The sequence below is a fragment of the Silene latifolia genome, chromosome 1 (assembly GCF_048544455.1).
Source record: "Silene latifolia isolate original U9 population chromosome 1, ASM4854445v1, whole genome shotgun sequence".
Classification (NCBI taxonomy): Eukaryota; Viridiplantae; Streptophyta; class Magnoliopsida; order Caryophyllales; family Caryophyllaceae; genus Silene; species Silene latifolia.
This window is the reverse complement of record NC_133526.1, coordinates 149,153,702-149,168,927: the sequence shown is the minus strand read 5'-3', so window position 1 is coordinate 149,168,927 and position 15,226 is coordinate 149,153,702. Positions and strand designations below refer to the sequence as shown.

Below are 15,226 nucleotides of genomic sequence, written 5' to 3'. Positions count from 1 at the left end.
GGAATCCGCACGTCCTAGCCTGAAGCACGGTTGGTCCTGTAAGAAGATCCGCTCGGGCTGGCAACAAGACGCTCGGATCCTGGCTCTAGGACGCTCGTCTTGAGCCCAAGACGCTCGGATCCTGGTACAAGGTTTTCTCTTGTTCTTGGCTTCCTAACAATTCGTGGGGATTGCCTTGGAGATGCACGGACCTTTCATCATTGCCCATTTCTCTTCATTTATTTGCTTAGGCTTCTTGTGTCGGTCTCATCTTCGATGCTTGGTCATTAGATGCGATTCATTTAGCTCCATTTTGCTCCATAAACGCAAGGCTAGCAATCCTCTCCTACCAAGGACACAAAATCTCAAAGAATATGCAAAATGGGAAACTAAAGATAAGAAATTACCCTAATATATGATAGAAAGCATGAGAACGAGGTTAATTCGGGGACTAAATGTGCTCAAATATGAGTCACGTCAACATGGTGAGTCTGGCTCACCACACACAACACCGTGTTCAACAACAGGACCCATGTCATCATCAAATTCCGTCTCTTCAACAAAACTCCCTAAATCACCCGGATCTAGGGAGTTTACACTAGGTGAATCAAACTCCGTCTCTTCAACCGGACTCCCTTCCTCCTCCACACCAATACCGTTCTCTTTTTTCTCCTTCAAAGGCCCTTTCTGCTTCTCTTCGTTCAGGTGTTCCTCTTCATCCTCCTTCTTTCTCTTTCTCTCCTTTGCATGAAACAAAAAAATATAATCACAATATTAAAAACTGTATGAAAATACTCCCGGAAATAATCAATTTTTAATTTTAAATTTTTATGGAGTATGGATCATCTACTTTAAATTTTCAATAATCGGAAAACTGTATGAAAATACTCCCAAAAATAATCAATTTTATAAATTTTTTACAAAAAATCACAAAAAATTTGTGATGTTATAAGCCATAAATCAATTGTATTTATAATAGATCTAAAAAAAAAAAAGATGTCACCTAACCTTGTTCTTATTTAATGAATATTGCACTTCATCGTATGGGATCTTGACCAACCCAGAAGGATCAACATCACAACCGTCAAACCCATCCTCCGTATCTTGAACAATGTAGCCATGAAGATCAGAATAATGTAAGAGTTGATTTTTATTCGACATTAATAAAGGAAAGATAGAGAAAAAAGCAGAAGAGGAAGTGAGGGAATGAAAAAGGCAGAAAACAACAAAGAAATTCAAACAATGACGGAGAGGAAGTGAGGGAATGAAGAAGAAGAGGCAGTGTGAAAGAGAGATAAGAGGGAGAGTTAAGGTTTTTAGTGAGAGAAGGGAGGCGGAAGAAGAGGCAGTGTGAATGACGGAAGATTCTAGATGAGTATTGAAGGAGGAGAGGTAGGGTTTTATGTGGGAAATTCATAAATGGGTTGGGTAATATGGAGGGAGTCATTAGGGTAATTAGGTTTGGGTTGGGTAGTGTTATTGGGTTAGTGTCTTAAGTAGAAAAATTAGGCCCAAAAAGCAATTGCACATCTTGTAATATCACAATTTGGACAAGGACACTTTAGTCATTTGCATTACTAAATAAGGAAAGAATATAAATGAGGTGAAAATAGATAATTTGCCAAAAAGGGGAAATGGGGTGAAAATAGGAAAATGGAGGGAGTAGTTGTACAATATGGGAACATGGGACGGAGTCGTTATACGTCAATACAATTATTATCACACAAGAGTTTTAGCGTATTTTATACTCAGTTCTTAATACTCTTTCTTAACGAAATAGTTCGCTTACACTACATCATAATCCATTAAAACACAAATTCTTGTCTGAAGCTTAAGACGAAAAGTGGCCGTTATTTTGCAATATATTTGTGTACGGCCATCCCCTCGTACAATATTTTTTCTACGCCCATCCCCCTAGGTAGCACCAAAACGGACAAGGACACGACACGGACACGTGACACGGCATCCCGTGAAATTTAGGACACGGGACACGTTATATAAATTTAATAAAATATATATTTTATAGTTATAAACAATCAATTTTATATTTATAAAAGTATTTGATATTAAATTTAAATAAGTAAAGGTAAAACTTATCCATGATTATAATTCATTTTTATTTCCCATCAAAACCCCTCTTCTAATCAAGCTATTTCAACAGCTCATTTCCCGTCTAAAGAACATCATTCACTCCAAATGATGTCCAAATGTTATGGACACGCGTCGGACACGGCCAAAATACTATGGACAAGCGTCGGACACGTGCCCAAATAAATGTTGAAAGTTAGACACGGTTTTATAGGCGTCCGACACGTTTCGGCGTGTGTCCGAGGAGTATCGTTGTCCGACACGGTGTCGAACACGGGACGGCTGATTAAGAGAAGTGTCCGTGCTACCTAGCCATCCCCTCATACAAGAACTTTTAGAGTGTCAATAATAATTAATAATATGGTCCTAGAAAGGGGCTCTGACCTCCCTCTAAAATTATTAGAGGGAGAAAGTCCTCCAAATATCAGAAAAATCTTAGAAAATGAGAAGTGAGGCTTGAATGTTGTACTGTTCTTGCCTTTCTTCTCATCATTTCTTCTTCTCTATTCCTAGAACTCCATTCTTTTGCATGGTTTATAGAAATAATAAATGGGTTATGAATATCTTTCTTCTCTTCATTTTCTATCTCATTCTATATATAACTTTTTTATTGTGTCTTTTTCCAGAAATTTTCTTCTTTCTAACTTCTTGATTTTTATCCCATATAAGATCCGACTTTATTTGCTCTCCACTTTAGCCTAAGAGAGGTTATTTAGTCATTTATCTTAAGAATCAAGGTCTAAATCAAGAAGTCGAGAAGTTTCATAAAACATTCTTTGAGTTTCTTTTAATGTTTTGATTATATCAAAACAATGAACTATGTTAATTTGTGTTTAGAGTTTTTGTTTTGCTTTGATCTGTAACTATACAAAGGGATTTGTATGGTGATTTTAAGGTCAAGATGGATAGCATGATGAACAACTTTCTATAAGGTTTGTAGTACTTGATTACTGGAAGTTTTTGGACTATTTTCTGCAAAAGTAGGTTCACCTTGAGTTTATGCTCATAGATCTGGTTTCTCTATTTTGGGAATTAGTTTTTGTTTTTGTAATTTTTTTTCTTTTGGGCTTTTAATGATTTCGACTTTCATTTGAGAGTTTTATTTTTGCCCTTGTTATCTTGGTTCGATTATGGTAATATGAAAGCCCTTTTCTTTTTTTTACCGCTTTCATCCGCAAGGATGTTATGGGTTAATTTCGGGGGCGTTTGGTTCGAAGGGAAGGAATGGAATGGATTGGAATCTCATACCATTGTGGTATGGATTCTAAATCCCATACTTGGTTTATATTGTTTGGTTGAACCTTGGAATGGAATGAAATGTTAAACATTATGGAATGGAGTTAGAATCTTAGGTTAAAGGTTGGGTATGAGATTAGAGGGGGTTGGAATGGATTTAGAATGCATCCGGATTCTAACTCCATTCCAAAATAGCTCAACCAAACACTAGAATGGATTAAATCCATTCCATTCCATTCCAACTCCCCCAACCAAACACCCCCGTTTCCTTACCTTATCAATAATAATAATAATAATAATAATAATAATAATAATTAATAGTACATGTGTAAAGTTATCATTCAAATCAAACAAAATGTTCAACACCTCTCGCTACCACATGATGAGAATTAAAACACAGACAAAGACCTAAAGTCGTTATTTTATCACAACAGCTAAAATCAAAGGTTACCCAAGTGCCAAGTACAACCAGACAGTGCATTTCTACTAAAAGACAACATATTGGTAACAAAGTATACCCATCACATTGCAATTCCTTCTAAAACTGTCTACGGGTACACCATTATCGACAACCTGTATCAATCAGCAAGACAAGAGTTTAATCCAAGTGATTTTGTCTAGTTTCAGAGGGGGGGGGGGGGGGGATTAAAGACGTGGAAAGAACTTTAAAGACCCTCGTAGAATCGTGTTGAGGAGTAGCCATCAAGTGATGATATTTATGAACTATGTTATAAATCCGATAGCATAAAAAGTTCCCTTGCGGTTCTGTTTACACGAAAAAACAATTTATGCCTATATTGAATTTGCAAAAGCTTGCATGGTAAAGCACACATCTCCATCCTTCTCTCAAGACCTAATACTTTCTTCATACACCAAATAAGAGTACTCGCAAATGGTGCATTTCCTTTTCACCAAATAAGAAATTTTAAAAGAAAGATACAAGTACAAAATGGAAAAGCAGAAGCAAATTTGGAATTTGAGACCAATCCTCTACAGTAAACAGTAATCATCAATGTCAACTGATACAGAAATGCTTTAAATAACAAATTCTTTAAAAAATAAATCACGGTTGTCATATAAAATGCTCAAAAATGAAGGAAAAAGAGTATGCCCAAAGCGCAAAACTATGTAACCAGCCTCCTGGCATCAAAGTTTGTGACAGACAAAAGTGAAGCAAACCAGTTCACATATATAATGAAAATATAAGAGGGGTTGTTACCCAACTTCATTCTCGGTTGGACTAAATAAACTCAATATGTGCCGTTTAAAGGAAGTGTCTGAAATGATTAAAATCTACAGGCTGTTGCAACACACAGTAAATACAAACCGAAAAATGGCTACGATCGCATAGGTGGCACGGCAAACTAAGGGCTATAGAATAAATTTGCTAAAAAGATGCATAAAGGTTCCAATCTATTCCCACCAGAAAGATGCGGCACAACTGACAAGTAAAAAAGGCAAGATTTTCCAGTGTATCTTACTCATTGATAGGGTGATGGAAAACTTCTGCTCAGTGGGCTATAGTACAAGGTGGGACTTGGCTTGGGGGCAAATTTGATATCTGCATCCTGAAAACACAAAAGGATAAATAACACTATGTAACCACCACTGACTAATTTGAAGATACAAGCTACTAGGTCAAACATTTAACAAGGAAAACGTTCATAATTAGACACAAACGATTTGCAAGTTAAGGATACGACGCCAGAGTCATAATGATTTTAAAGTTTTATTAGATTAAAGAAGAGAGAAGAAATCTTAAGACTTACTGCATCCCATCTTTCGCCTTTTTGTTAGCTTTCTTCTTCTTCCTTCTCCTACTAGAAGCTGATTCATTTGAAGGAGTTTGAGCCTCAGGTGATGGTATGAAATTGATTGGAAGGCAATTTGGTTGAGGAAGGGTCTGGGAGTTTGGGAGTAAACTTGATTGAGAATGTTGAGAAAGCATTTGGGAGTCTGGTAACAAGCTTGGTTGAGGAAGTGTTTGGGTGCTTGGAAGCAGACTTGGTTGAGGAAGTGTGTTGCAGTTTGGTAGTAAGCTTAATTGAGGGTATGTTTGGGGGCCTGAAAGCAGGATTGGTTGAGAAAGTGCATTGGAGTTAGGTAGTAAGCTTGGTTGAGGAAACGTTTGCGTGCTTGGAAGCAAACTTGGTTGAGGAAGTGCTTGCGTATTTGACACCAAGCTCTGTTGAGGGAGAGTTTGGGAGCTTGGGAACAAACTAGGTTGAGGAATTGTCTGGTATCTTGGGAGGAAGCTGGGTTCAGAAACTGTCTCCAAGTTAGGCTGCCTGAATTCAGTTGTACTATCCGGTAATCTAGCCTTTTTGCTGGCGGACTGTTGTTGGATTTCCTCTGACGTTTCAGTCATATCAGTTGTTTGCTTACCGTTATCAGAAACAATCTCTTTGATAGCATATGTCCCAGCATCGCTTCCTGAATTTGGCAAATTTGAAACACTTGTGTTCACTTTCGAGTGTTCATAAACTGCAGAAATAAACTTAGCCTTTGATTTCACAATTTCAGAGAGGAGTGTTTCTACTCCAGAATTGGCTGCACGAGTAAGAAATTTATTTGTGAGATATAGAAGCCAAACAAAAGTTGGAAAATGAAAGTAGTGAACTTGTGCAACACTTGAAAATGCGACGATACCTAAAAGGGATAGGATAACCGCCCGAGCAGCAAACTGCTCAGCTTCTTTCTTGTTTAGACTAGGTTCTCCAGTGTACTTCACCCCATCAAAAACCAATGATGAGACGAAAAGAGGGACCACACTCTCCAATCTAACAGTTTCGTAAGTAGGCGCCGCTAACTTCTTCTTTGCTGCAAATTCGTTCAATATAGACTTGCTAAAGGTTCTATCCTGAAACATGACGGTGATAGTGAAATAACAGACTAAATCATTTAACCATAGCCATCACCGAACACACACACACACACACACACACACACACACACACACACACTGATCAATTATGTAGATGCAAGTCATGACGTTCATGCAAGCCGAAACTCAAAAGAAAGAGACAATGGAAGAATTTCTATCCACCCGGTCTAATACTTACGACAACAATAAGACTTAGTCAAAACTCAAAAGATAATGTGGGGTCATTTAACATGAAACATTATACGAAACAAATAATGGGAATAAAACTCAATGTTACTGCTCTTACATAGTCTTTGTTTCCTGGTACCACAAAGTTGTTTTGAAGTGTATTTGATTTCGGCCGTGTTTCTTTGGACTTAATTTTTCTGAAGTGAACTTATATTGGCTTAACTTTTTTTAACTGAACTTATAGAAAAATAGGTATGGATTGAGCTCAACTTTTCTGAATTGAACTTATAGGAGCTTAATTGAACTTATAAGAGCTTAACTTTTCTGAACTGAACTTATAAGTGCTGAACTTTTCTGAACTTGACTTATAGGAGCTAAACTGAACTTAAAGGGAGTGACTTTAAGTTCAAAAGAACAAGGCCTTAGTCCCAAAAAAAATCACAATATATAACACGCACAGCCAAAACTTCCAAGTTCCAACCTTTTAGTATTGTCCTCTATTACAATGTCAAAACAAGGTTGCCTATACAATCATCTTTGTAGCATCTTTACAAAAGAACTTTGCAAAAATTCTATTTTAGCGTATAATCCCTCCGACTCATTAGGATCTTTACGTTTGTTTTTGGATCAGGTTTTTAGGGTTAGGGAGACAGATATAAATGAGGTATGTGCAAGTCATTTCCATTTTTACCACTTCCCTTTACCATCCACGACCTTGCCCAAACCAGTCAACCACCACCACTCACCCAACCACCACAGTTCAGCCTATGCCCCGCCACTTAGGCTCACCCGCTGGAGAAGACCAAAAGCCACTTACACCCGCCTGAAAACACCCGTATAACCCAAAAGAGCACTCCAACCCGATAGAAATCCGCCCCATCTCGGGAAACCACAAGGTACACACCACCATGTCAAACACCAATCCCAACCCGACAGGGTAGGAGCATGGTTTAAGATCGCGGTAGAATCGTCCTCGACTTAGCCATTGAGCTTTGGGTCGCGTTTATCGCGGTACTATTTATTTTAAAACCTTTTGTAGATATTTTATCATCTATTGTCTATCTCATATCAAGTCAAGATTAAGTCTATTTAGAATAATTAATCTGACCGATATTATACAACTTTTTGGTTTTTTCATTACAAACTTTGGCTGGTTCAACCGTTCAAGTTATAGCTCTTGTCATCAAGGGTTCTTCGCCGGCCGTATCAGGCCAAGTTGAGCCAATACAAGTTATAAATAGGTTGTCTCGGCATATTTTTTTTTCCTATTTATAATTTACTCGCGATATGAGACGTATTGGACGATATTTTAAACCATGGGTGGGAGTGGTGTTCAACGGAGTGGGAGTGGCTTTTATAGGTGGTCGTTTTCCAGCGGTGGTGGGTGGTGGGGTGTCTAGGGGTGGGGCCACTAGGGGGTGCTTATTCTGGCGGGTGTGTGGTGTGAATGGTGCTGGTGGATGAGGATGGCGGTGAGTTAGGTGGCGGTAGGTTGGTTAGGCTATGAAGGTTAGGGAAGTGGGTGGGGAATAGATGAGGGATCTTGACAAGGGTAAATTATTAATTGGGTAAGTGTAAAAGTTTGCCAAACATGAAACATAAAGAACTTGATGAAACACCACGAAAAGGAAACGTAAAGAATCAGATGAGTCAGACTGTCAGAGGAAGTACCAAGTTTGCCCTCAATAAGTGTTTACAGTTTACTAGTATTTGATGCAGTTCCTGACTTCTACTTTGATCATCATTACAAATTTGCCCAATTTCAAATTTTGTGGTTCCAATGTGATAGACAGTAAATGTTTCTTCACTTGCATAACTCTAGTAATCTAAAGCCCGTCAAATAGAAATGCATTCATATGCACACCTCTAAGCTCGAAGAACCCAAAAGGGAATAAGGAAGCTCTATACCAGATATACTAACATTTTATAGATATCGGCTAAAAACTTATGGACAACATGATTGCTGGTGGCTTCTCATGAGTCACGATGTTTACTTAGTGATGTAAATAAAGACCACCTTTATATCTACTGTTCCACTTCCTCTCCAACACTATTGACCAGATTGGCATTTGCTGTTAATAAACATCCTACTTTCTGCTTATCATAATATAGAAGAACAGGTTAATACAGTTGCAATTGGCAATAATTTATCAGGATTACTAAACTAGCAGGTCTCCTCTCAATTGTCAAGGTTTTGCAAGTTGAGCAGGCCCCTAGGCTTCTACACAAGATATGACAACAGGATGAACTAAAAAATAAGTGGTTATGTGACTAGAACACAGTATTCTCATGTGTACTGAGTATAACACTGTAACTCCTCTATAAAAGATGTATGGACATTAAAAAAAATAAAATAAAACACAGGAGTACAATTGTTTCAAAGATTTCTCTACTGAGTGATATGACTAAGGGGTCGCTAGGGATCGAAAATAGTTATTAGGGGAGTAATAGAGCTTAAATTAAGAAGAATGGTGGTTAGAGGTACTAGTGGAGAATCGAAAGACGAGGTGGGGGAGGAACTATTACCCCCATATGGAGATTAATGCACTACTTAGAAGAGAGGTGGGTTACTATTCCCCCAACTATTACCTTCTTTTCCTCATTTCCGCCTTCCACAGTTCCACCACCACTACTCTCCTCCATTTTCTAATAATTACTATCATCCCAAGCAATCACTAAATGTTTTTCCGCTTAGAACATGCAAAATAGTAAAAATAAAATAAAATGGGAAGCACTTGGTGTGCTCTTCATCTACACTCTCCTTTTCGAGAGCAAAAACCAAATTTACACCCACAATAGCAGAACTCTCATACATGATACTTATTTTTTGGTCCCGCCTCTTTGATATTTAAGTGCTGTCACATTTTCCCTTGCTATGGCAAAGTTTTAATAGAGAGCAAGCTCTCGAAGTGCTCTTATGGAAGAGCTATTGAGAACTACTCAAGATTTTTCTGCATGTAGAGCACATGGACAGCATGATAGAACAAGCTATTATAGGCAAAAAAACAGTATTTTTACCTCTGCAACAATAGGGACCATATTTGAGAGTTCTTATTGTACAGGATTTTATTGTTAAGTCTAAAAAAGAAACTTTGGAGAAGGTAATCTTGATCATTCTTATTTGTTGTTCATACTTGCTTTATTTAAGAATGTACACTATACTCGGGCCATAATTCTATGGATATTGCCTTAATCCAATCCAGAACATTAAAAAAAAAAAAAAAAAAAAAAAAAAAAAAAAAATTGGTTTCTAAAACTTTATTGAAAAAGCTTAAGCTAACTTAAATTTCATACTACATAGGGAAAGAAACTCAATTAACATAATTGTACCAAAATAAGAACTACAAAGATGGATCAAACCTCGTGTATTCGAGGAAACGCTTCATCAACGGTCTTATTGGATACATAATTCTTTATAGTTTTTGATATGCCTTCCAAAGCAAGTTTTGCAACATCTTGTTCTGCTGCCTTCCTGGTAGAAAATGTTTTCAAAGATGTATATTTTTTTCCATCCACCTCAACAGTAGACCTAAACCTATTGGACTCACGTGGTTCTTGTTCACTGACAGTATGATAAGATGGTAATGGTAAATTGGCCCTTTGTGCGAACTCCTGTAATCGGTTCTTGTACAACAACTGCTCTTTAGCATCTACATTAATAAGGTACAAAACAAAGACACAATCAATAAACTGGCATACAAAGATCCGCTAAACTCAAACACATTTGTATGTCTTGGTCAAGCTTCATCAATTCTTTGTAGATATTAACTATGATAAAGAAGTTAGCATTACAATATAAAAAATCGAGGAATCTATCACATCATCTACAAGACTATTGTTATTTCAAACAAAAAAGCATCCGCGATAAATGTATTGACCGGCGTATTCCAGGGCTTCTACTAGAATAGTCATTGGGCAAGACTTGAAAATTAAGTATTTAACTCATGCTAGGCGAATATGAAGAGACGACCAATCTACCTCAATGCAATAAGGGTTAAAGAATCAACTGTTAGGTGATAAACAATAGCCCCGGGATTTTCATACATGCCCAATGTTCACATTTGATGATGCAAATTGCAATGGACAAAAATACATTGCATAACAAGCACCGTCACTAAAGTCCATATATTTGTCTTCCCTGAACTATACAATAGGAAGAAGTGCATAACTACTTTGGAAATTAAGTTTTCGACTCCTAAGTACGTACTTGAACACCACATCAACATCAACAATTTCCCGAAAACTCATCTAATAGAACATGGTCATTTTAAAGCCGAGAATGATTAAATAACATGCATATCCTCGAGCAAATAACTATAAAGGGCATCATATTAGTAACAGAAGAATCATAGTTTGAAAATTGCCAAAACTTTTTTCGGCCATTGACAGATAATCAAACTATTAATGAGCATCCAAATGCAAACCAACCATATAATAAACCCGACATTAAAAAAAAAAGACTCACTTCCTCCCAATCATTTATTCCCTCGGTCTCAATCATTTATTTACGATTAAAATACATCTCACAAACATATAAAGGGTAAATAAATGATTGGGATAGAGTGAGTGCTTTGGATAACCTGTGACGGCTATTTTAATTAAAGATAAAAACAAATGACTGAGACGGAGGGAGTATAATAGATTAACTTACTTGGAGGGTGAACTAATTCTTGTTGATTTTGGTCTTGTGGGGTGGTCGCTGAAATTACCAAATCCATAATCATCATGAAATCCAAAAATTAAAAATACTACTCGTAATTAAAACTAAAACGTAGTAGCAAATAATAAAAAATGAAAGATGAAAACTTTACAATGAAGCTGAAACTGCTGAAGTTGATGGGGTAGTGTGAAACTTGATTGTTCACTCATTTTTGATTTCTTCTACTGTTAATTTAGGGGAAAAACAGATTATGTGAATTGTGAAATGGGTGCTTTTTGGAGGAAATAAAATTAGGGTTTTAAAGGGGATAATCTATGATTCTTGTAGCGATTTTTGATGAAAATTCGAGATACTGAGCAAAGTGTCTTTAGTTTACTGTCCCCCTTTCAGCTTTTCCTCATTTTCTTTATTCCCACTTTTCGTATAACTGGTTTACTGCCCTTACTGGTGTATACAGTTCCTTTGGAATAGCTAATTTGTGAATTTGTTGACTAATTTATCTTTCCCAGTAATAAGAATACCCCCTCATTTGTGAGTTGTCACCGATTATATCCGTCACAGGGTCAAATAAAACTCATTGGGGAAGATAAAGACAAGTCATTTGTGATTTTTTAGTCACTCTTACTTTTGTCTTATCTACCCAAGTGGGTGATACTTGATCCGTTACAAGCTTGTGACGGATATACCCGTCACAAGAGAGATATAATAGCATTTAGTTTTGCGTGGTCTTTGAGAGATCGGATTATTTTTCACGTAAACACGACTTTTTTTTATGAAAAAAATATTATTTCTGAAAGACTTTTTCGTAACAATCCAAATACATTAGTTTCAATATTTAAAGTCTAATACTTTTCATTATATTTACCATCAAAAATTTTGAAAGTTGATCTCCGAAAAGTAGATGTTACCAATGAATTGGATAGGAGGGGGTATATCTTAAAGTTGATATTTTAAACACAAATCTATATCTATCTATCTATCTATCTATATTAATAAATGAAACTTTTTTCGAGCGATTACAGAGAGTCCAAATTTCGTGAAATACTTTAGAGCAATATTAACTTAGAATCTTCGACCTCTACCAACTACCTAAAACTAAATCATTTAAATATTAATTTTAATAATTTTACGAATAAAGAGGATAATTTCTGAATTTTACCTCAACTAGGATCTTTAAATTGAAAAAAAAAAATGTGCCACAATTGACTATTACATGAATCTGACAAACAGCTAAATATTGTATATGTATTTAACAAGAGAATTAGACACAGACACAAACTACACAACATCTATTTCAGTAGAATACAAAGTCTCTTGGTTGGTGTATATAAACACTACGTGCGTACATTCTAATCACAAATTTTAAGCTATAATGTAGGAGTACAATAGTACATCCTTTCCCTCGATATTAGCTTATTATTGTTATTGTTAATTGTTACTTTGTTAGTAATATGTTTGTTTGTCAATCTTTAGTTCCACACTATGATACAAGTTACAACTATACAAAACGTTGTATATAATGTCTTTACTAATGGAATTCTTTTGTTTTGTTGATAGGATGAAGATGTCAATAATTATGGTTTCCAAGGTATAGTCATCAATAATATTATATGTGGCTTTAATGATTTTGACGTTGTATTGTTAACCAAAAATGCTTGCTTTTAGACGGTAACCGCAAGAATTAGAGATGAAGTACTAATGATCTTACTTGGTGAGTTTGTGTTTCATACTTACAATGATGACTTTGTTTCCATTTTGCATGAGGTATACTTCGTTCAATCGGAAACTTCACAAGTAACTTTGTGTGACACAATAAATAGGTTGTTGACGCAATTTATTTTTGTGATTAGATAGTTGCATCAAACGAAAAAAGCGGGTTCAGGTACTCGATTACGCCCGACCGCCTTACATATGTGATTACTATGTAGCTGATGCGATTAAGTATTGTGTTCGGATAATTGCGTCGAACTAATTCTACCATCTTTTGTGTTCAAACTCCGCCGGTGAGTGTTTTCGGGCATTCGCTGCCGGTCCCAAGCCCGGATAAAGGAGGAGGGTTGCGGTAGGTCTGTGGCAGCCAGCATAAAAACTTAGTCACATTTTATGGACATGAATCGGAATTTGAACATCGTTGGGCGTCTCCTCGAAGCGACGCGCCGCACTTCTTAGACCGGGTGTAGTGAAAAGTATGTGAGGGTTGCTAGGTCGTCGCCCGGAAGCGACGCGCCATCTTTACATCTGGGGGTGGTGTCAAATAGGTAAGGGTGCGCTACATCTTCTAGACCCGGGTGTAGTGAAAAATATGCAAGGGTTGTTAGGTCGTCGCCCAAAAGCGGCGCGACACCTCGAAGTATGGGTGTGGTGTCAAATAGGTTTGGATCTAGGAAGCATGGTCAAGAGCGGGTAAAGAAATCAGGACATGACTTTAGGAAGGGTAGTAGGTTACGGTTTGGTACTTGGAATGTTGGCTCTTTGTGGGGAGATTAGCCGAGGTAGGGGAGGTTATGAAAAGGAGGAGAGTGCATATAATGTGTCTACAAGAGACAAAGTGGGTCGGAGATAAAGCAAGGGTGATAGCGCCTTGGGGTTATAAGCTTTGGTACACGGGTAAAGACAAAAGTCGTAATGGAGTGGGTATTGTCATTGATAAAGATTACATTGATGATGTGGTAGAAGTATCGAGAAAGAGTCATAGGATTATGAGTATTAAGCTTATAGTCGGGGATGAGGTGGTGACGGTTATAAGTGCTTACGCACATCAAGTAGGTTTGGATGCTTCTTTTCGACGAGCCTTCTGGGAAGATTTGGAAGAGGTTGTAGAACGAGACCCTTTTGGAGAGAAATTGATCATTGGTGGTGACCTCAATGGGCATGTGGGTACTAGTCGAGTTGGCTTTGAGAACATTCATGGGGGTTTTGGGTTCGGGGAGAGAAATGAAGCAGGAAGTGACATATTGGATTTTGCTTTGGCATATGACTTGGGTATAATGAACACTTGGTTCGAGAAAAGACATTCTCATTTGGTGACTTATAGAAGTGGAGGTAATGCTAGTCAAATTGACTTCCTTTTGGTAAGGAATGTGTGGAGGAAAGAGTACACCGATTGCAAGGTCATACCCGGGGAAAGTGCCGCAACCCAACATAGACTAGTGGTTCTTGATTTTCGGGGTAAGAGAGACTTGAGGAAGAGAAAGATAATCGGTGAGGCACGGATCAAGTGGTGGAAGCTACAAGGGGGAAACCAACAAGCGTTTTTGGATAAGGTTGGAAGTAGCGATATTTGGTCGGATTGCGAAGAGAAAGATATTGATGCAACGTGGGATAAATTGGAGCATGTTGTAAAGGATTTGGCGAGGGAGGTGTTAGGGGAATCTAAAGGGAATAGACCATCAAGTAAGGACACATCTTGGTGGAACGATGTGGTGAGACAAGCGATAAAGACTAAACGTGAATGCTATAAGGTTTTGGGGAAATGCATGAGTGATGAGAACTTTGAAAAGTACAAGGAGGCTAGACGAGCCGCTAAAAAGGCCGTACGGGATGCGAGGGCAAAAGTTAACCAAGAAGTGTATGCGAGGTTGGACACGAGAGAAGGAGAGAAGGATATCTATAAACTGGCTCGCATAAGAGACCGAAAGACGAGAGATATTGGGAGAGTTAGGTGTGTGAAAGATATGGACGACAAGGTTCTCGGTTCGGGATAACGAGATAAAGGCTAGATGGAGTTCTTACTTTGATAATTTATTCAATGGGCATCAGGAACAAGGTTTTGGGGATGTAGAGGTAACACCAAGCATGGTTAATCGGGAATTTGTGCGTAGAATACAAAAGAGTGAAGTTAGAAAGGCGTTAAGGAAGATGGGGTCAAAGAAAGCAGAGGGACCGGATGGTATACCCATAGAAGTCTGGAGGTGCTTCGGGGAGAAAGGGATTGAATGGGTAACCATGCTCTTCAACAAGATTTGGAGGAGCAACAAGATGCCATCGGCTTGGAGGAAAAGCACTCTTGTCCCTTTGTACAAGAACAAAGGTGATGTCCAAGAGTGTTCCAATTATCGGGGAATTAAACTTATGAGTCATACAATGAAGTTGTGGGAGCGGGTAATCGAGCAAAGGCTTAGGAGATATGTAGACATCTCGGAAAACCAATTTGGATTTATGCCCAGGAGATCGACTATGGATGCGATTTTTATCATGAGACAGTTGATGGA

At 37.7% G+C, this 15,226-nt stretch overlaps 1 protein-coding gene across 2 annotated transcripts; it reads right to left on the bottom strand.

Annotated features, from left to right (window-relative positions):
• Positions 1–3,591: 3,591 nt before the first annotated feature.
• LOC141610523 (uncharacterized) lies at positions 3,592–11,534 on the bottom strand. Of its 2 annotated transcripts, XM_074428623.1 has the most exons (7): positions 11,167–11,534; positions 11,007–11,054; positions 9,716–10,005; positions 5,953–6,163; positions 5,073–5,853; positions 4,785–4,871; positions 3,592–3,876 (listed from the first exon to the last, which is right to left on the bottom strand). In XM_074428623.1, exons 1-6 carry the CDS (start codon positions 11,222–11,224, stop codon positions 4,814–4,816), a joined length of 1,446 nt encoding a protein of 481 aa, XP_074284724.1. In that variant the 5' UTR covers positions 11,225–11,534; the 3' UTR covers positions 3,592–3,876; positions 4,785–4,813. The 2 variants fall into 2 exon arrangements, with proteins under 2 accessions (XP_074284724.1, XP_074284732.1); XM_074428631.1 differs by lacking the exon at positions 11,007–11,054 and having other exon boundaries at positions 11,167–11,358.
• Between the last annotated feature and the right edge of the window lie 3,692 nt (positions 11,535–15,226).

Coding starts and splice junctions, on each gene's coding strand:
- LOC141610523 (XM_074428623.1), bottom strand. CDS start 11,224: ATGAGTGAACAATCAAGTTTCACACTACCCCATCAACTTCAGCAGTTT. Junction 10,006..11,006: donor AGAATTAGTTCACCCTCCAA/GTAAGTTAATCT, acceptor TTATTAATGTAG/ATGCTAAAGAGCAGTTGTTG. Junction 5,854..5,952: donor GGTTATCCTATCCCTTTTAG/GTATCGTCGCAT, acceptor TTACTCGTGCAG/CCAATTCTGGAGTAGAAACA.